At 39.0% G+C, this 21,709-nt stretch overlaps 1 protein-coding gene across 13 annotated transcripts in view; it reads right to left on the bottom strand.

Annotated features, from left to right (window-relative positions):
- PPP1R9A (protein phosphatase 1 regulatory subunit 9A) overlaps positions 1-21,709 on the bottom strand; it is a 349,347-nt gene that overhangs the window by 162,152 nt on the left and 165,486 nt on the right. For all 13 annotated transcript variants that reach the window (XM_024990823.2, XM_024990825.2, XM_010804004.4 and 10 more), the window contains one exon: positions 3,667-3,799. In XM_024990823.2, the coding sequence (XP_024846591.1) occupies positions 3,667-3,799 (133 nt within the window). The remainder of the gene's footprint in view (positions 1-3,666; positions 3,800-21,709) is intronic.

Below are 21,709 nucleotides of genomic sequence, written 5' to 3'. Positions count from 1 at the left end.
CTCCCGAGCTTCAGGCCCGCTGCCTCCAAGGTGCCCCCCACCCGGCACCCTGCCCTCTGCCAGGCCACCTAAGCCCAGGGGCAGCTCCTGTGGCTTGGCACCAGGCTCCTCCCTGCCTGTCCCCACACCTCCAGGTTGTCCTCCACACTTGCCAGATTAATCCTCGCGAAGACTCACGTCGCTCTCCCACTCAGAACCTCTGAAGCCCTGCCTGGCGCACCAGTGGCTAAACTCCTTAGCTGGCATCCACAGGCCAGGCACAGGCCATCCACAATGGGCCTCGACACACACACCTGTATGTTTTTTCTCAGTGCGTGGTCTTGCATGGATAGTATTGCGTGGGTAGCCTAGTATGGATGCACATTTGTGCTTGGGCTAGCCCTGGGCTGCTACAGATTGTTTACCCACTTGGAAAATATTTTCTAAGGATAAATTCCTGGGAGTTGAATTTGTGTTTAAAGGATAGGAGGCTTTTGCTCCGTGTTGCCAAATTACCCTGTGTAAAGACTGCGCCAGTTCACATTCCCGTCACAGTCGGGCGAGGCCTGTCCCCCTGCATTCCTGCGTGTGCTGGTCTTACTGGTCCATTTTGAAATGGGGTGGCATCGCACTGCCACCACTGCACCAGTGCAGAATGCACTTAAGGCGCCTAAAAAGGCGTGGGGAAAAAACATTAGAAACGTCTGAGTGGCTGTTACTGAGGTCGCCTATAAGGCAGTTATGTCTTAAAAAGATTTGGCTTAGTTGGGGAGATAAGACATATGACAAATTTTTAGTCTACATATGTTTAAAAATATGTCATTTAGCAGAAGTGTGATGTCTTTGCTCAGTTGTATGCTAAAGAAAGCTAGTACAGAGTTTGATCTCCAGCTGAAGGCACATCCGCATTAATTTTAGGCATAGGTACCTCTCTGCTGTGAGAACTGTTGACTAAATGAGTGATCACTGGGGACTTTCCTTCACTCCTTACATTTAGAATATTTGCACACATCATTTTCCACATTTATTACATTCTAATTGTTTCCCTGGTATAGGTATTCATATTCATTAAGAGGCATTCTCGTTCTAAAACTTTCCTACATTCGCTATAGCTTTACAGTTTCTCCCTAGAATGAGGTTTCTTATGCATAAGAAGGTCAGATCTGTGCTGAAAGCTCTTCCTCATTGGTTACATGTATACAGTTGCTTCTGTTACATAAATTCTCTTATGTGTATAAAAGTCAGCTGTATTCAGAATTATTGCACATATTTATCACATTCATAGATATTCACATTTCTCTAGAGTGTGAATGTTTATATTTATGAAGGGATTAATAATGCCCAAAAGCCTTCCCAGTGTTTACATTTAGTGAGTTTGCTCTTGTGTTGTTTAAGAGATGATTGCTGTAGACTTTTCCACATTGAATAATGGTGCAGGGCTTATATCCTGTATGAAATCTTTGGTGAATATTAAGTATTAGGGGGATTCTTATTCGTATTCATTGTATTTACAGAGCTTTTGTTCATTATGAATTAACACATATCAAGCCAACGTTAAGTTACCATACTCGGTATACTCAAAGGGCTCCTCTCAAATGTGGATTCTCTGTACTACTATGCCATTTAATGGTTTCTACCAACAAATATCCTGCATGAAAATTATATCTTAGTTTTTAAATCCGTTTTCTCTCCCTGGACTCAGGTTTTAGTAAAATCATCTCCCTTTCTTTCATAGCTCCTCTTGATGCTCTAACTGGAAAATTACTCAGTCTTGCAAAGATGAAAATGCAACTGTGGGCAAAGCAGTATGTTGGCTTGAGCCACTCTCAACTCAGTGCAGACCACTTGAAAGACATGGCGATAACTGAAAGAAAACTAAAGGAAGAGTACAATCAACCCAGAGATTAGTTGACTGATTTCATCCCTGTACAGCTTCTCTGAGATGGCAGGCATGGGTGAAGTCCAGAGCCACACGCTTGAAGGCTTTGATTTCTGTGGTTGCACCATCAAGAACCCAGCAGCCACCCTGTCTTCCTCTGTATATATTCTATTAGGAACAGGCAGAGCACGAAGTATGCAAAACATCCAGGAAAAGATGGAAAAGACTCAAAGGCTATGTTAGAAAGATGCTGACACCACCTTCTGGAGCTCAGAGCTTATTTTCTCTACCAGGAAAAAAAATCTCATGTTGGTTCAGCATTCCCCTCACAACTAGTGAGGTTTGAGCTTGTATTCATAGGAATGTGGGTCATTCAATTTCCTCTAAAGTAAAGTACCAATTTTTCTAATGAGTTTTGCCTGTCTCTTTCATCCTGATAATTTACAGACTCTTAGAATATTATAGCTATTAACTCCATGTCACCTATAATGAATATTTCCCCTCCTAAATATATCACTTATCTGTTGGCTTTGTTTGACAATATTGCCTTCAAAAGTTTAAAATTTTGAATGAGTGAATTGGACCATCTTTCTTTTATAATTTCTGATTTTCCAAACGGTTAAGCCCTTCCTCCCAGAAGCCCAGATGTAGATATACGTTTTCATAAAATATCTTTGTTTTTTAAATATTTTATTATTTAATTCATGTAGTTTAGCTTTCTATATGATATAATGAAAATGAAGTTTTCCCAACTTAACATTCTTTCAGATAGATGCTCAGTTATGCCAGAACAATTTGTAAAGTACCCTGTTACTCCTAGAGTATCTCACATGTCAAGTTATTAAATTTTCATGCACACTAACATCATTCTCTGGACCTTGTAATTTGTTTCAATGATCAACTGCTGTATGATTACAATTTGTTCTGATTATCGAGGATTTACATTACATTCAGATATTTGGGAAATTAAATTCTTTCACTTTCTTTTCCATATTTCTCTTAGGTCTGTATTTTTCCATGTAAAATTTAGTACTGTATTATGCTATCCCCTCTCCCAATGTAACTGATGACAGTTCTATTTGAATTGCATTAAATTTATATATTACTTTATCAGGATCGAAGATACCTATCAGATATAGGAGAGACTTTCCTATACTGAGTCTTCCCATCCAAGAATGCAGAATATCTATTTGCTTAGATCCTGTATCTTTAATCAAGATCTTCAATCAGGATCCTATATCTTTAATGGGCTTCCCTGGTGGCTCAGCTGGTAAAGAATCCTCCTGCAATCCAGGAGACTTGGGTTCGATGCCTCAGTTGGGAGGATCCCCTGGAGAATGGAACGGTTACCTACTCCAGTATTTTGGCCGGGAGAATTCCATCGGGTCACAAAGAGTCAAGCGTGACTGACTTGCACTTCCACTTTTGTATCTTTAATAACCCCAAACAACCACCTAGCCCAAGCTCTCACTTATAGCAACTCTGCCTGGACTCTTCACATGCACCAGTGGTTTGCAGGAATACAAGAAAACATCAGACCTCATCCACACTTCCCTACTCCTAGTCACAAATCCAGCCAACTAAAGTAGATGGGTTTCAGGAGAGATGGTAAGGAAGGAGTCTTTCAATATATCATCTATATAGAACTCATATAAACTGTTTTTGAAATTTAAAAAATAAAACTTTCCATGAGAATGAAAACTTTCTCCAATCCTTAGGGGGAAAAAAAGGCTATACTTAGGAAAAATAAAGTCATTTCTATACTATTAGAATACCAGCATAACATTAACATTGCAGAGCTCATATACCTTTTTCTAGTTCCACTGGGAAAAGTTCCAGCTTTTCTACACGTTTTTCAAGTTCATACTCAGCCGAAGCAGCCACGGGGTCAACTTCATCATTCCTCCTGTCATAATCTTCATTGGAGTATGTGCTGAAGACCTGTAGTAAGATGTCAACAATAAGATGAAAATCCAGAAAAGACAGCTTTCTTAATTTAAAAAAATTCTGCTAAGTATCCAAAACTACATACGTTACAAATTTTGTATGAAGAATTTCTTCTAAACAACTGTTTTGTCATCAAATCAATAGAAATGTTAGGAAAAGGAAAATGGAATCAGAATAAAAGTAACTCACTAATTTAAAAATGTACCACTTTGAATAATTTGAGAGACAAGAGTAACCAGCAGCTAATCATTACATGGTTATCAATATTTATCACTTTTTACAGAATCAGGCTATACCATATTAGCAGCAATAAAACTAAGGTAAAGCATCTTGAGCATGCTGCTAGAGCAAATGCCCATGCGGAATCCATTTCATGCCTGTCTTGTGGAAGCCCTGGTGTTGTAGTGTGCTGGTACTAGAATTATATGGAAACACAGAATCACCGAAACTGACTTCTGTTCTATACTGTACCGGGCAGTGTTAAGCTCTCATATGTCATCTCTCATTTTACTTGCATGCAAATATATATTAAATTCTCATTGAACATTTTAATGAAATCACTATCAAAATATTGCTGAAGATCTGCAGAAAAAATAGAATATTGGTACGTCTTTCTTCCTGACCTAAGTCATTCAAAACATCATTATATGTGGTCTTCAAATGTAGCCATAAGGAACTTATTGTCCTTATTTCTGCTGAAGTATTTGATTTATTTTAAAAGTAACTGGAACTTGGTTTATAATCCCTCACTTAAGACATTGAAGAATATTTAAAAGAAAGAAATATATAATTCATCAAACCAAATTAATTTACATGATAAAAACTGACATTTTCAATTAAATTCAATAGTTATAAAGTATTCAAACTCTGCCTGACAAAACTCTGTCATGTCCTCCAAAACTTAAAATCTCAGAGTGAGCAGTTTTTTAAAAAATATACATAAAAAGTGACAATAAACGTAGAAAGCAGGACTGAAGGTCAGAGATGGAAGAAATCAAGCCTATTGTCTATAAAGCCAGCCCTGCTAGTCCAGATGTGGTTTACATTCATATTACTGGAAAACTGGCAGCTCTTACATGCTATATATGGTAATCTATAAACCAGAAATACATATTGGATACACAGAAACAGATGTAGTGTGGTTCCTAATTCTACACACTTCTCAAAATCGTGTCATTTATAGTCTTTGTTCCTGACTTTCAACATGTTTTCATAGCCATGTACCATTCACAGTTGGTCTTTACCACATTTCTCCACCAAAAAAAACATTTCTGCATCAAAAGGAAGACTTCTAGACTATGGGGTTCATATCTTTTAAATTTATCTTTTCATAAAATATGCTTCCTATGCCCCTTCCATAGAACCTTCTAGTGTTTTTCTTAAATTGTCAGGTTTATGACTTTCTCTAAGATAGCCTTTTTGATCTTTCACTTCCCTTATATGTTTTGGTAATCATTAATTCACATATATTCATGCATCAAAAATGTATACAGTACCAGCTCTATGCTAGACATTATGCTAGACACAGAAGAAAGCACAATCTCAAGAAGCTCACAGTTTAGTAGGAAGACAGAAATAAAAATAAACAACTACCACATATGTGATAACTGATGTGACAAAAGAATATACCAAGCAATTTTTTTATCGTTTAGAGAAAGGGAATAATTTCATGGAAGGGGAACTATCTGAGCTGAATCCTAAAGAATAAACAAGGATTCATATATTCAAATGTAGAAGTGAAATATGTATTTCAAATATAAGACACTATAAAAAATCTGTATCTTCTGGAAAACATGGACAATTGAACGGATCACAATATAGCATGCCTAGATAAACAAACTTTAATAACACACACAAAAAGTAATTGGATCTGGAACATACATGTCCTGGAAACTATTGGCAGTGATGATTGGAAATTATTCCATTAATGTCTGCCACTCTACTTCTGCTAATAGGTTCAATTATATGATTGCTAAACAAAGATTCAAATGACATTAATACCACAACATAACTCAACTTTACTCCTGCATTTAATACGTTTATAACAGAATGTATATGTATTTTTATATATGTATATAAGTGTATGTATGTGTATATACACTGGAAGTGAGAAATAGATTTGAGGGACTAGATCTGATAGACAGAGTGCCTGATGAACTATGGACGGAGGTTCGTGACATTCTACAGGAGACAGGGATCAAGACCAACTCCAAGAAAAAGAAATGAAAAAAAGCAAAATGGCTGTCTGGGGAGGCCTTACAAATAGCTGTGAAAAGAAGAGAAGTGAAAAGCAAAGGAGAAAAGGAAAGATATACCCATTTGAATACAGAGTTCCAAAGAATAGCAAGGAGAGATAAGAAAGCCTTCCTCAGCAATCAATGCAAAGAAATAGAGGAAAATGATAGACTGGAGAAGACTAGAGATCTCTTCAAGAAAATTAGAGATACCAAGGGAACACTTCATGCAAAGATGGACTCAATAAAGGACAGAAATGGTATGGATCTAACAGAAGCAGAAGAAATTAAGAAGAGGTGGCAAGAATACACAGAAGAAATATACAAAAAAGATCTTCATGAACCAGATAATCATGAAGGTGTGATCACTCACCTAGAGCCAGACATCCTGGAATGTGAAGTCAAGTGGGCCTTAGGAAGCATCACTACAAAGAAAGCTAGTGGAGGTGATGGAATTCCAGTGGAGCTCTTTCAAATCCTGAAAGATGATGCTGTGCAAGTGCTGCACTCAATATGCCAGCAAATTTGGAAAACTCAGCAGTGGCCACACGACTGGAAAAGGTCAGTTTTCATTCCAATCCCAAAGAAGGGCAATGCCAAAGAATACTCAAACTACCACACAATTGCACTCATCTCACACACTAGTAAAGTAATGCTCAAAATTCTCCAAGCCAGGCTTCAGCAATACGTGAACCGTGAACTTCCAGATGTCAAGCTGGATTTAGAAAGGCAGAGGAACCAGAGATCAAATTGCCAACATCCGCTGGATCGTGGAAAAAGCAAGAGAGTTCCAGAAAAACATCTATTTCTGCTTTATTGACTATGCCAAAGCCTTTGACTGTGTGGATCACAATAAATTGTGGAAAATTCTGAAAGAGATGGGAATACCAGACCACCTGATCTGCCTCTTGAGAAATTTGTATGCAGGTCAGAAAGCAACAGTTAGAACTGGACATGGAACAACAGACTGGTTCCAAAGAGGAAAAGGAGTACATCAAAGCTGTATATTGTCACCCTGCTTATTTAACTTCTATGCAGAGTACATTATGAGAAATGCTGGGCTGGAAGAAGCACAAACTGGAATCAAGATTGCCGGGAGAAATATCAGTAACCTCAGATATGCAGATGATACCACCCTTATGGCAGAAAGTGAAGAAGAACTAAAGAGCCTCTTGATGAAAGTGAAAGAGGAGAGTGAAAAGGTTGGCTTAAAGCTCAACATTCAGAAAACTAAGATCATGGCATCCAGTCCCATCAGTTCAGTTCAGTTCAGTCACTCAGTCATGTCCAACTCTTCACGACCCCATGAATCTCAGCACGCCAGGCCTCCCTGTCCATCACCAACTCCCGGAGTTTACTTAAACTCATGTCCGTCGAGTCAGTGATGCCATCCAGCCATCTCATCCTTTGTCATCCCCTTCTCCTCCTGTACCCAATCCCTCCCAGCATCAGGGTCTTTTCCAATGAGTCAACTCTTGGCATGAGGTGGCCAAAGTATTGGAATTTCAGTTTTGACATCAGTCCTTCCAATGAACACCCAGGACTGATCTCCTTTAGAATGGACTGGTTGGATCTCCTTGGAGTCAAAGGGACTCTCAAGAGTCTTCTCCAACACCACAGTTCAAAAGCATCAATTCTTCGCGGCTCAGCTTTTTTTAAAGACCAACTCTCACATCTGGTCCCATCACTTCATGGCACATAGATGGAGAAACAGTGGAAACAGTAGCTGACTTTATTTTGGGGGGCTCCAAAATCACTGCAGATGGTGATTGCAGCCATAAAATTAAAAGACGCTTACTCCTTGGAAGGAAAGTTATGACCAACGTAGACAGCATATTAAAAAGCAGAGACGTTACTTTGCCAACAAAGGTCTGTCAGTCAAAGCTATGGTTTTTCCAGTAGTCATGTATGGATATGAGAGTGGGACCATAAAGAAAGCTGAGTGCCAAAGAATTGATGCTTTTGAACTGTGGTGTTGGAGAAGACTCTTAAAGAGTCCCTTGGACTGTAAGGAGATCCAACCAGTCCATCCTAAAGGAGATCAGTCCTGGGTGTTCATTGGAAGGACTGATGTCAAAACTGAAACTCCAGTACTTTGGCCACCTGATGTGAAGAGTTGACTCATTGGAAAAGACCCTGATGCTGGGAAAGATTGAGGGCAGGAGGAGAAGGGGACAACAGAAGATGAGATGGCTGGATGGCATCACCGACTCAAGGGACATGAGTTTGAGTAAACTCCAGGAGTTGGTGATGGACAGGGATGTCTGGAGTCCTGTAGTTCTTGGGGTCACAAAGAGTTGGACATGACTGAGCGACTGAACTGAACTGTGAGTGTATACACACACACCTGCTAGCAAATATTCTTCCCCAAAATGGCTGGTTTATTAAGTTCATTTAGGGATATCCCAAAATTAAATAAAACAAACAGAAAACTAACTATATAACTACAGACTGGAAAATAATATTTTAAATAATGTTTGAGGCATCTAGCAATCAGAGGACCATATCACCATCTCATTCTGTAGAGAACAAATAATGTAATATCCTCTCATCCTCAGCCTGTTCATTGTCTGGTAAATTATGTGGGCACCCTTATAAATACAAGGAAAAAAAATGCCAGAATTCATTATTCGTGAATTAAGCTTTTGTTTACCTGGAGAATCCAAGAGGTTAAATAGAAAAATTTAGAACTAACAAGAGTTCAGTGATTTCTACATTCCCTCACTCATGTAAAAAAATCATTCTCTTAAACTTATGCAAGCCAAACTTGGGCTACTGCTACTATAAATGAAGAGGATAATTACAAGAAAAGCAAGTGTGTTTCTAGAAATGTAGTTCCCTAACTATTATATCTGTGATAAATTATCATACAACCTCAAATTTATTGTGAGACCTATAGATAGAAAATACGAATGTTGTTTTAAAGAAATTAAAAGTGTTGTCTTGCCTTTGGGAGAAAAAAAAAAAGAGTTCAGTGAAAACAGAATTTGGAAACTGACCAAAAAATCCATAGTCATTTTACGAAATATAATAGACAAGATCATAAATTATAAAATTAGTGATTATAAATGTACAACGGTATCCTTATCTTTAAAACGTAAGTGAAAAATTTAAAAAGCCCTGAGTAAGTGTAATGCCATTCTATGTTCTTGGATTAAAATTATTAATATTGTAAAATCACCTATGATCCTAAATTAGTGTAAATGTCTGTTTGCCCCAATTTAATTTATGAATACAGGGCAATCAAAATAGAAATTCCACTAACATTATTCCTGGAAACTAGGAAGCTGTTTGCAAACTAAGAATAAGAATGGAAACAGACCTTATCAGATATCAGAAGAGATAATAAAACCTCATTTATTAAGGCAATATACTTTGCCCAAAGACAGATCTATTTTTGTACTTTCTGCTTCTCTCCTCTACTTTTCTATTCAAATTAGTTTGGGTGATCTATTCAAAAAATAGTAGGGAAAGAAAGAGATATCTTCCTGGAAAAAAAAACTCCTATTTCATATGATTAACAAAAGTAAAATTTACATTGGCTAAGGACAAAAAAATAATAAATTATTAAACTGCTAAAGTTCAAACTACCAAACAATTACATGCATTTCTCATGCTAGTAAGGTTACACTCAAAATCCTTCAAGTTAGGCTTCAGCAGTATGTGTAGCAAGAACGTCCAGTTGTACAAGCTGGGTTTAGAAAAGGTAGAGGAACCAGGGAACAAACTGCCAACATTCGCTGGACGACAGCGGAAGCAAAGGAATTCCAGAAAAACAATTATTTCTGCTTCATCAACTATGAGAAAGTCTTTGACCACGTGGATCATAACAAACCATGGAAAATCCTTAAAACAGATGGGAATATCAGACCACCTTACCTGCCTCTGAGAAACCTGTATGCGGGGCAAGAAGTAACTGTTAGAACCTTACATGGAACAAACGACTGGTTCAAAATTGGGAAAGGAGTTAAGACAAGGCTGTATATTGTCACTCTGTTTATTTAACTTATAAGCAGAGTACATGATGAGAAATGCCAGGTTGGATGAGCCATAAGATGAAATCAAAATTGCTGGGAGAAATATCATCAGCTTCACATATGCAGATGATACTATTCTAATGGCAAAAAAAAAGGAACTAAAGAACCTCTCAGTGAGGGTAAAAGAGGAGAGTGAAAAAGCTGGCTTAAAACTCAACATTAAAAAAAAAAACTAAGATCACGGCATTTGTTCCCATCATTTCACAGCAAATAGATGGGGAAAAAGTGGAAACAGTGACACACAGATTTTCTTTTCTTGAGCTCCAAGATCATCACAGATGGTGACTGCAACCATGAAATTAAAAGACGCTTGCTTCTTGGAATGAAAACTATGACAAACCTAGACAGAGTATTAAAAAGCAAAACATCACTATGCAGATAAAGGGTCCATGTAGACAAAGTCATTGTTTTTCCAGAAGTCATGTATGGACGTGAGTGTTGGACCATGAGAAGGCTGAGCACCGAAGAATTGATGCTTTTGAATTGTGGTGCTGGAGAAGACTCTTGAGGGTCCCCTGGACTGCAAGAAGACCAAATCAGTCAATCCTAAAGGAAATCAACCCTGAATATTCTTTGGAAGGACTGATGCTAAAGCTGAAGCTGCAATACTTTGGCCACCTGATGCGAAGAGCCAACTCACTGGAAGAGATCCCGATGCTGGGAAAGTTTGAAGGTAAAAGGAGAAGAGGGTGGCAGAGGATGAGACAGTTATAAAGCATCACCGACTCAATGAACATGAAGTTGAGTAAAGCCCAGGAGACAGTGGAGGATGTGGAAGCCTGGCATGCTGCAGTCCTGGGGTTGCAAAGAGTCTGACACAACTTATGACTGAACAACGACAAACTGCTAAAGGAAAATATGCAACAGTGTTTTTAACAGGCAAGAGAGAATCTTCCCCAAAAGCCACGGATCCTAAAAAGCCTAAAGAAAATAAACTATTTGATTAAAAATTGATGCTGAAAATTTCTAGGTAACAATATACACCATAATGAAATTATAAAACAGGTCAAATATTAGGAGAATATATTGCCAAATACCAAGATGAAATATGAACATTTGTAATATAAGAAATGTTTTATCAACTTAAAAACTACGTCTATAAGTAGGGGGAAGGAAACTGAGAATTCAACAAAGAAACACTACTGTTCAATAAATGATGTAAAGATGCTCAATTTCATTAAAAATTTTCTTCTTAAGGAAAAACACCAATACAGTATACTAACGCATATATATGGAATTTAGAAAGATGGTAACAATAACCCTGTGTATGAGACAGCAAAAGAGACACTGATGTATAGAACAGTCTTATGGACTCTGTGGGAGAAGGAGAGGGTGGGAATATTTGGGAGAATGGCATTGAAACATGTAAAATATCATGTATGAAACGAGATGCCAGTCCAGGTTCGATGCACGATACTGGATGCTTGGGGCTAGTGCACTGGGACGACCCAGAGGGATGGTATGGGGAGGGAGGAGGGAGGAGGGTTCAGGATGGGGAACACACGTATACCTGTGGTGGATTCATTTTGATATTTGGCAAAACTAATACAATTATGTAAAGTTTAAAAATAAAATAAAATTAAAAAAAAATTTTCTTCTTAAAAATTAATTTAAGAAGGAAATGCAATATATTCACCTATAGGATGACTTTTTAAAAGAGCCTGCAACATTTAGTGTTTGTGAGGATATAGGAGAAATACTCTTGAAAAAGCAGGGAAAAAGTCAAAATTTGAAATTAGCTATCTGGATTGTAAATGTAAATGCCTTTGATCCAATAATGTTACATGTAAGTATTTATAGAGATATTTACTAGTGTGCAGATATCTGTGCAAGGAAGTTCATTAAAGAACCGTTTGTAATTCCCCAAGATGGAAAATTATATAAATATTCAAAGATAGAGAAAATGTCTCACTATGTTATAGTATTTACAAAGATGTAATTTCACACAATGATAAGAAAGATCTATCTCTGCAGACATGAAAGGATTTGAAATTACTTAGCCAAAGCCTCATATATTACTTAACCAAAAAGGCACATGGCAGATATATTTGTATCTATATCCATATGTATCTACTCCTCTATCTCTCTATATACATATATAGTGAGTCAAAGTCACTCAGTCGTGTCTGACTCTTTGCGACCCCATGGAATATAATACAGTTCATGGAATTCTCCAGGCCAGAATACTGGAGCGGGTAGCCCTTTCCCTTTCCAGGTGATCTTCCCAACCCAGGGAACGAACCCAGGTCTCCTACATTGCAGGCGGATTCCTTAACAGCTGAGCCACCAGGGGAGCCCAAGAATACTGGAGTGGGTAGCCTATCCCTTCTCTAGCAAATCTTCCCCACCCAGGAATTGAACTGGAGTCTCCTGCACTGCAGGCGGATTCTTTACCAGCTGAGCTGGTATATAGAAGCCCATATATATAGGTTTAAATATATTCTCAATTGGTATGACCCTAACTTTAATCTAAATTAAAGATCTCCTAAATTTCCTAGCCATGTAGCTCTTGCCAAACTATAAAACCACTCTAAGCTTCAGTTTCATTATTTACAAAATGGCTATTATAACAATAAAATCTATCATATAAAGTTGCTGTGAAAATGAAATGAGACAATCCAAATAATTATGCTGGGTTCAACGTAAGGGGAGTGAAAGCTTTCCCAGGGTAATCCGGGATAATAATATTTCCCTAGATACCTACACTCATCTCATACTCTTATTTACAAATAAGTTTTGAATGTTTCATCTACTATGACGCTTAATGCCCTTGGCACAAAAATCTACTAGACTAATTTGGTATTACAGTGTAGACTGGCCTGCCAAAACCCCTACCTGTGTCCAGAGCAATATAATATCATTACACAATGGATTGTTATTTGCCAGGCTTTGTTTTGCCTTGACCAGGAAGAACCTCAGAGATGAAAGGAAAATTGACCTAGGTAAGACTTTCCCTTTCATCAATATGGTCATGACTCATTCAGTATTCTTACAATAGTTCTATCATTTTTATTTATATTACCATAACTGCTCTATAAATATATATGAATAGTTAATTATGCAAATAGTAATCAAAACCCCATCATGATATGGCTGCAATGCAAAAATGCAAAAAGCTAAAGGCCAACCGCATACTGTGTCCTAATATTCAGCACCATTCAAGAGATACACACATGTTTAGTTCAGTAACCTTTACATTGTTTCTGTGTTATTTCACTGAGAAAAGCAAAAGGATGTTTAAATTTAAGACTTCTTGTTTCAGAGCCAACAAGCGATATTCTATTCCTTGATCAAAGGAAACAAAACAAGACCTTATCCCTTGCTTTACAGCAGAGGCAGGCTTTTAGGGATAACAGGTTTACAAATACAGTTAGCAATGACATTTCTGACCCTGCAACCCAAAGTTATGAAAAATAAATAAAGTTAAAATTAGCGTATAAGATTTCAACTAGAACCATTCTTTTTCAAATTTCCAGTAATTGGAGCTTCAACACTTTTTCAAAACAACACCAACCTTTTTTCAACAATAAGGGAAAAAAACCTGATTTCCTTTACTTCCTTACAAAACACTTTCTTTAATCAATGCAGGTCAAAATGAGTCCAGGATTTTCTGTAAATATTGACTGGAAGGAATCTCCCACAAGGCTTCCCCAAGGTTTCAGTCCTGCCTGTCGTCTGTGTTCTGCGTCATCTCCTGACACATCAAAGAGGGAAAGTGTTCCAGGTTCCAGCAAGCTGTATTTCAGATGACGGCTTGGCACAGCACGCTCGTGGAAATTAGCCAAGCATTCACATGCTTCCACGAACGGGCCCCACTTATCACAAGCTTCCTTGGCAGAACTCTAACTCACCTTCACATGATTTTAGCGGCTCTGCTTAAGAGACTCTATAAATTGAAACTGAGAGAAGACAGTCCACCTCAAAGTTTTTAAAAACAAATTTGGTGATAAACCATCCTCAGAAAAGAGGATCCTGACAGCCTGAGAACAATGAACACAAAACTTCAGTTTCCTTTCCTTCCCACACTGACTTACAATGTTAAGAATTATAGTTTCTAGATTGCCTAGTGTGTGCCAGGGAGTATATTAGGTTCTCGGTGCAAACTGACATAAGCCAAACTTGAGTTTAAAATCATCAGGCATTTGGGGGTAAGTACTGGCAGTGTCCAAAGATTCTAAATAGGTGAGAGCTTTCGGATGAATATAAACACATTGATGAGTAGGAGGATGAAAAAACAGACCCGCAGCTCCATCTTGCATGCTCAGTACAGTCTCAGATTTCTGTCCTTCAGTTACTGTGACAAGTAACCTGCATGGAGGCATGCTTAAAGCAACTGTGACAATATTCCACAGTAGGATGTCTCTAACCTAACTGGATCTGTCACCAAAATCCTACATGTCAGAACAAAAGACCAAATGAATAAGAGAGTTAGACACTCCTACAAAAGCTTAGCTTGCTTGAATCAAAATCTATTTACATAAAATATTTCTAAAACCAATCCACATATTTTCAACATCACTCATTTAACCAATTATCTGTAACATTCCTAACATTAATAAACCTTCCTATGCAGATTTAAAATATGCATCTCTGGAGTGTAGACTTATAATTAGGTTCTTTCAAATACGAATCCTTGAGTGAAGATCCATGAGTGTTGTACCTAGAGTGCTAACTCAAGACTCCTAAAAGAAAGCTATACCCGTAAATGTGGTAGTGTGTATGCTGTAATAACTGAAAGTAAATTACAGACAATATAAAGCTTTACAGAAGTAGTCTTTAACTCTTGTACCAACTGATCCAGTAAATAAGGCAGAAAAAGGGAGAGAATTTACTTTTCATATTTTTACATGAGAAATTCGAAACTCAGAGAACAATATACATGGCATACATGAGGATAACTAATAAACACAAAGTCTGTAAGGACAAAAGGTGTATTTCACTAGTTGCAAGCCGAGTGGTTTCATGAATAACTAAAGAACAGGAAGTGAAAAAAACAAAGATACTTGATACAACGGGAGGTAGAGAACAGGCTGAGCAAAAGGTAACACAAAGAGGCCTATATCCTCAGATTTCTCCAGAGAAGCACAACCAACAGGAAGTGTATGTGTATAAGATGTTCCCCGGCCCAGGGGTCGAACCTGGGTCTCCCACACTGCAGGCAGACTCTTTACTGTCTAAGCCACCAGAGAAGCCCTCATATTTGTATTTACATTAACTAGATTTATTTTAAGGAATTGACTCACATCATTATAGAGACTGACAAATCCAAAATTTGTACAGTAGCAAGCTGGAGACACAGGGAAAAGTTGCTGTTGGGAGTTCAGGTCCAAAGGATTCTCTCTGCTTCAGGGAAAGTCAGAAAGGAAAGTGAAAGTGAAGTCGCTCAGTCGTGTCCGACTCTTTGCGACCCCACGGACTGTAGCCTACCAGGCTTCTCTGTCCATGGGATTTTCCAGGCAATAGTACTGGAGTGGACTGCCATTTCCTTCTCCAGGGGATCTTCCCGACCCAGGGATCGAACCCAGGTCTCCCACACTGTAGACAGACACTTTACCGTCTGAGCCACACTATAAAGCCTTCAACCTGTTGGATGAGTCCCACCCACATCACAGAGGGCAATTTACTTTACTGTACTCAAAGTCTACTAATTTAGATGTTAACCTCGTTCAAAAACAGCATCACAAAAACATCTAAAATAATATGTGATCTAAAACATCTGGGCACCATGGCCTAGACAAGTTGACACATAAAATTAACTGTCACAAAGTCCTTAAAATAGAATAATCTTTGGCTCAAAAGCTTGACATCTAACTGAGATAATCATATCTAGATAGTGCCTCTCTATATATCATTGGAGTGCAGTAAATTTTTATATCCCCAGATACACTCATGGAATGTACACAAAACCCATGATAAAATTAAACATACATTTTTGTATTATCAATGGCACCAATCACTTCATATTTGTAGACAATCAACAATGAAATATGGAGAGTGTAAATTCTTCAAATTTAAAATAGCAATGGTTGACTCTGTAGAAAGATAAGCTAAATATAAGAAAACTTTTTATGAAAGAATACTTAAAAATAAGTGGAGTTTTAAGGTCACATACACAGAAATTATCAGTGAAATAAAAATATTAGAAAGTCCTACATCTCTTCATTTTGACAAACTAGAATTCAGTTATAATTAGCACATTTATCTACAAATATGTATATAGTTAAAGTCCTTGAAAAATCTTAAAAATAAGCTTAATATCTCCTTACAAAATCAGCTTATGCCACTAGAGTAATTAAAAAGAAATTCCATCATAAATAAATATAAACTTTGCTTATTTTAAACTTGGACAAATTGTCCAAAAAAGTGAGTTTTTCCGGTAGACAGCTGAACAGAAAACTGGGCATTTCCACAGATGTTCATGTTTTCTTGGTGTTTTTCAAATTGTAATAAACATTTAAACACATCCATGAGAAATTAGCAATGTTCTCTTTCAGCTCAGCCAGACTTTTAGTTTAAATCAGAGACATATGCTTTTCAAACTGACAACCAGTGGCCAGCATAAAATAAACTGGTGGCCTTGGTCCAGTTCCCCGGAGAAGGCAATGGCACCCCACTCCAGTACTCTTGCCTGGAAAATCCCATGGATGGAGAAGTCTGGTGGGCTGCAGTCCATGGGGTCGCTAAGAGTCGGACATGACTGAGCGACTTCCCTTTCACTTTTCACTTTCATGCATTGGAGAAGGAAATGGCAACCCACTCCAGTGTTCTTGCCTGGAGAACCCCAGGGACGGCGGAGCCTGGTGGGCTGCCGTCTATGGGGTCGCACAGAGTCGGACGTGACTGAGCGACTTAGCAGTAGCAGCAGCAGTGGTCCAGTTCCCACTGAACAGGCATCTTCACCACAGGAAAAACTGAACTAATTAGCACCCCTTGGCAACTTTTAGGGGGGCAGGATAATCTCCTAGAGAAATAACTTTCCATTCACAGAAAGTAATACTCTTGTACGGATGCAACAGGTTGAGCCAGTAAGTCAGAGTTCTGTTCTTGGATTTGTCTTAGCGGTTAGTATTTACTTCTTTCACTACCAGACCCAGCACTGTGCTTCTGAAGGCCCATGGAGTGAGATTATTTTGAATTATCTAAATAAGAAAACAGATGGAGGTGAGTACTACAGCATGTATGGGGTAGTGAGGTTAAAGAGGAGAAAGGGAGTCATGGGCCACACCAAAGAGGGTTTGAGGCTGGGAAAAGAAAGACTTTCCATGGTATAAGAGTTAGTCATGTACAGAAGTTTACTCTCACCCATGCAAAGGTCCCAGGGGTGACTGCACCTCTGATATGAGGGCTATGGGGTATCATGAGGACTAAATACTAAACTCTGAGGTTTTAACAACCTTGGGAAGTATACTCCAGATCCAGAATTTTGCCTGGAAATAGAGTAAAAGAAAGAGCCTTGCAGGGAACTTGATCGTCTGTTCAAAAATATCATCAGAAGTAATGGTTCAGGTTAAAAGCAAAAGGAGCCCTTTCCCTGCTGGTTCAGATGGTAAAGAATCCACCTGCAATGCGGGAGACCTGTGCTCAATCCCTGGGTTGGGAAGATCTCCTGGACAAAGGCATAACTAACCCACTCTAGTATTCTTGCCTGGAGAATCTGGATGGACAGAGGAGCCTGGCAGGCTACAGACCACAGGAGTCACAAAGAGTCAGCCAAGACTGAGAGACTGGTCACAGCACAGCACTGTAAAACTATCAGAACTTGTGCATCTATCCAGGGAGACGGGAGAAAATGTAAAAACATGGACGAGACTAAATAACAGCCAAATCAGTGTGTAAGGAGATCAAGGAGGTTAACTTGAGTACAGCAGAAGAAAGGAATGTGACGTAAAGTATACTAGAGGTGGGTCAACTAAAATTGATTTCTACTCCTTAAATAATAAAATGGGCTGAAGATCAAGCTCCTCATACCTACTGTGATGGTCTTTTGATATGTCAACTTGATTAGATTAGGCTTCAGCCCCAAGTTATTTAATTAAACAGTAATCTAGGTTCACTGTAAGGTATTCTGTAGATGTGATTAAAGTTCAAAATCAGTTGACTTTAAGTAAGGGAGGGTCCAGTGGTTAAGACACTGCACTTCCAATGAAGAGGGCACAGGTTCAATCCCTGGTCTGGCAACTGAGATCCCACATGCCACTTGGTAGAGCCAAAAAAGAAAGTAAGGGAGATTACCCTAGATAATCGGGGTAAGCCTCATTCAATCAGTTGAAGGGCCTTAAGAGCAGAGTTGAGGCCCACCGGAGGAAGTTCTGCCTCTGGACAGCAGCTTCAGTCTGTTGCAGAGTTCCACCCTCCCTCCCATCTGGATGGCCTGACCTGCAGATTTCAACCTTGCACACTTACATTTGTGTAAGTCAACTGACTGAAATAAACCTCTTAATATGTATCTCCTACCGTTTCTCTGGTTGAACTATGACTGATACACCACACTCCAAGTCTTCACCACAGGACAAAGTACAGTTATTTGGGGGCAGCGGTTTGTTGTAAAATCAATCTAATGGGTCATGAATAGCATTGAGAAAATTAAACAGAAAAAATATAATAGAAAACATCAGTGGTCATTACAATTTTACTAAGGGTATGTATTATACTTTAAACCTTTCAGTTTGATTTGAACACATACATACACACATGTATGGACGATGTCTTGATGTAAAATGGTTATGATATATAGAGACTAAAACAACAGCATGGTTAAGCAATGATTTTTTAGGAGTATGTGCATCTAAGCCTGCCTGAGAGACAGGGGAGGAGAGGTGTAAGCAAGAAAGGATCTCCAGAAAGATCTTAAAAACACAGACTTCAGTCAGCTATCCTTACCATTAGCAAATAATAAGTGGGGAAGGGGAAGCATGTGAAAGGCATTCTGGGAGAACAAATACTATGTTCAAGGTAGGAAAGAGAGAGAACACCAGAATTATGGAAAAAGTAATTCAATCTAGGTAAAGCTGGAGTGGTGAATACGAGATGGAAAAAAGTATATAGGGAGAGCTTTGTGATACATGATTCATTGTGTGAATAAGATTCAAGTTCTGTAACCTTGACTGAACAACAACCTTGAAAGAGCTTATGCAGAGGATTAGAGGGGAGCAGAATCGGAAGGGGGGATGAGTTAGAAGCTCTAGAGATCCTATACTGTCATTCTTATGAGGGGACTTAGTGATAGCCTAAGTCCTCAAGGTACTAAGAGATTTTGCCTAAGGTGCCCCTGCTGGCGTGGCCAGCCATTCACAGGACAACAGAAGGCAGGCAGGAACGTGGGCATGCTGCCCTCACACAGGGACTGGGAAGCAAAAAGAGCTGAGGCATCATCTGTCTCAGACGGACCATGAGTAAACCAAGGTCCTGGGAGCGGAAGCTCCTCTTCCAAGGTCAGCTGAGACAACAGTGGCATGTGAGTGACAACGGCAATAAAAGATTTATTTTTGCTGAACTGCTAGGGTGAAATTATGTAGAAATTATCTATGAGATAAAGACCTATCTAAAACCTTGTACTTTAGTAGAAGTGTGTTCATCTCTAGAGGAGAGAATCTCTACTTGAGATTTATCACCTTCTGCATGCACGCTCAGTCACTCAGTCATGTCCAATTCTTTGTAACTACATGGACTGTAGCCCGACAGGCTCCTCTGCCTATGGAATTTTCCAGGCAAGAATAATGGAGCAGATTGCCATTTCCTTCTCCAGGAATCTTCTGAACCCAGGGATCAAACCTATGTCTCCTGTGTTTCCTATATTGGCAAGAAGATTTTTTACCACTGAGCCACCCAGGAAGCCCCTTATCACCTTTCCAGTTCAGTTCAGTTCAGTTCAGTCGCTCAGTCATGTCCGACTCTTTGAGACCCCATGAGTTGCAACATGCCAGGCCTCCCTGTCCATCACCAACTCCTGGAGTTAACTCAAACTCAAGTCCATCAAGTTGGTGATGCCATCCAGCCATCTCATCCTCTGTCGTCCCCTTCTCCTCCTGCCCCCAATCCCTCCCAGCATCACAGTCTTTTCCAATGAGTCAACTCTTCGCATGAGGTGGCCGAAGTACTGGAGTTTCAGCTTCAGCATCATTCCTTCCAAAGAAATCCCAGGGCTGATCTCCTTTAGGATGGACTGGTTGGATCTTGTTGCAGTCCAAGGGACTCTCAAGAGTCTTCTCCAACACCACAGTTCAAAAGCATCAATTCTTCGGCGCTCAGCCGTCTTCACAGTCCAACTCTCACATCCACACATGACCACTGGAAAAACTATGTTGGCAAAGTAATGTCTCTGCTTTTCAATATGCTACCTAGTTTGGTCATAACTTTCCTTCCAAGGAGTAAGCGTCTTTTAATTTCATGGCTGCAGTCACCATCTGCAGTGATTTTGGAGCCCCCCAAAATAAAGTCTGACACTGTTTCCACTGTTTCCCCATCAATTTCCCTTGAAGTGATGGGACCAGATGCCATGATCTTCGTTTTCTGAATGTTGAGCTTTAAGCCAACTTTTTCACTCTCCTCTTTCAAGAGGCTTTTTAGTTCCTCTTCACTTTCTGCCATAAGTGTGCTGTCATCTGCATATCTGAGGTTATTGATATCACCTTTTACCAGAGGTCAAATAATAAAAGCAAAGGTTCCACTATTTTTCAAAACCTCCAACAGCTTCAAATGCTGATAAAGTTTAAAAAAAAAAAAAATCTTTTAGCAAGCATTTCTACCATCAACTGAGACTTACAGAGTCAACTGAAAATTTTAATTTCTGTAAATATGAGTAAAATATGCTTCATTTTTAAACTCTGCAAGCTGAGGCCAGACATCACATGGTGGAAAAAACTGACAAACAAGACAGAAGAACAAACAACCAACTGTCAGGGAATGCATACATACATGAGGACATTGATGCCGCGCACAAGGCCGAGCTTGGAAACCTAAGACTAGATGCAACAGGAACTCTACTACGTGCAGCACAGCTGCGATCCAGCGTTAAAATTTATCATGCTACCCCACAAAGCAGGAAAGACTCTGCTTTCTGATAAACAAACTGTTCCTTCCACTTAGTCTTCTCCAAGAACTATGGTCAAATGTAACTGATTCTGGATCATTGTTGAAAATGTCAACATAACACTAAATCTACAAATGGTATCTGTCTCATTCTTCTCTTATTTACTGGCAAAGCTTAAAGGGCAGGAGTGCTTCAAGGGAAACAAGATAATGGGCAATCTTTGTCAAAACACGTGGAGGACAGTGCTGTCACATTAATTCTTGGTGTGTTTGAGGTGAAAGCTGCCGTCACTTCCATTACCATAGGATTAATGGTCAAAGCTGGGGATCACTGACCCTTGAATCACACTAACTTTGACCTCATATATCTTGTAATAGAAATGATGACTTTGTAAATACTGTTAACCACTATGCTTCTTAAATCAATTGTCTTCACAACCTCAGAAACTGTCTGTACAAACAAAGATGCCAACAAAGCTAAGTGGTACATCGTTAAAAAAATAGGTGACTGCTCTGCAGAGAAGAGGATGCAACAACCTCTGTTACACAAGTGCCTGACTCGTACAGAGAGTCCACACTTCTGGGCCAGTACAATGCCTCCGTAA

The sequence above is a fragment of the Bos taurus genome, chromosome 4 (genome assembly GCF_002263795.3).
Source record: "Bos taurus isolate L1 Dominette 01449 registration number 42190680 breed Hereford chromosome 4, ARS-UCD2.0, whole genome shotgun sequence".
NCBI lineage: Eukaryota > Metazoa > Chordata > Mammalia > Artiodactyla > Bovidae > Bos > Bos taurus.
Note: the sequence above shows the minus strand (reverse complement) of the source record. Positions and strands in the feature narration are given on the sequence as shown.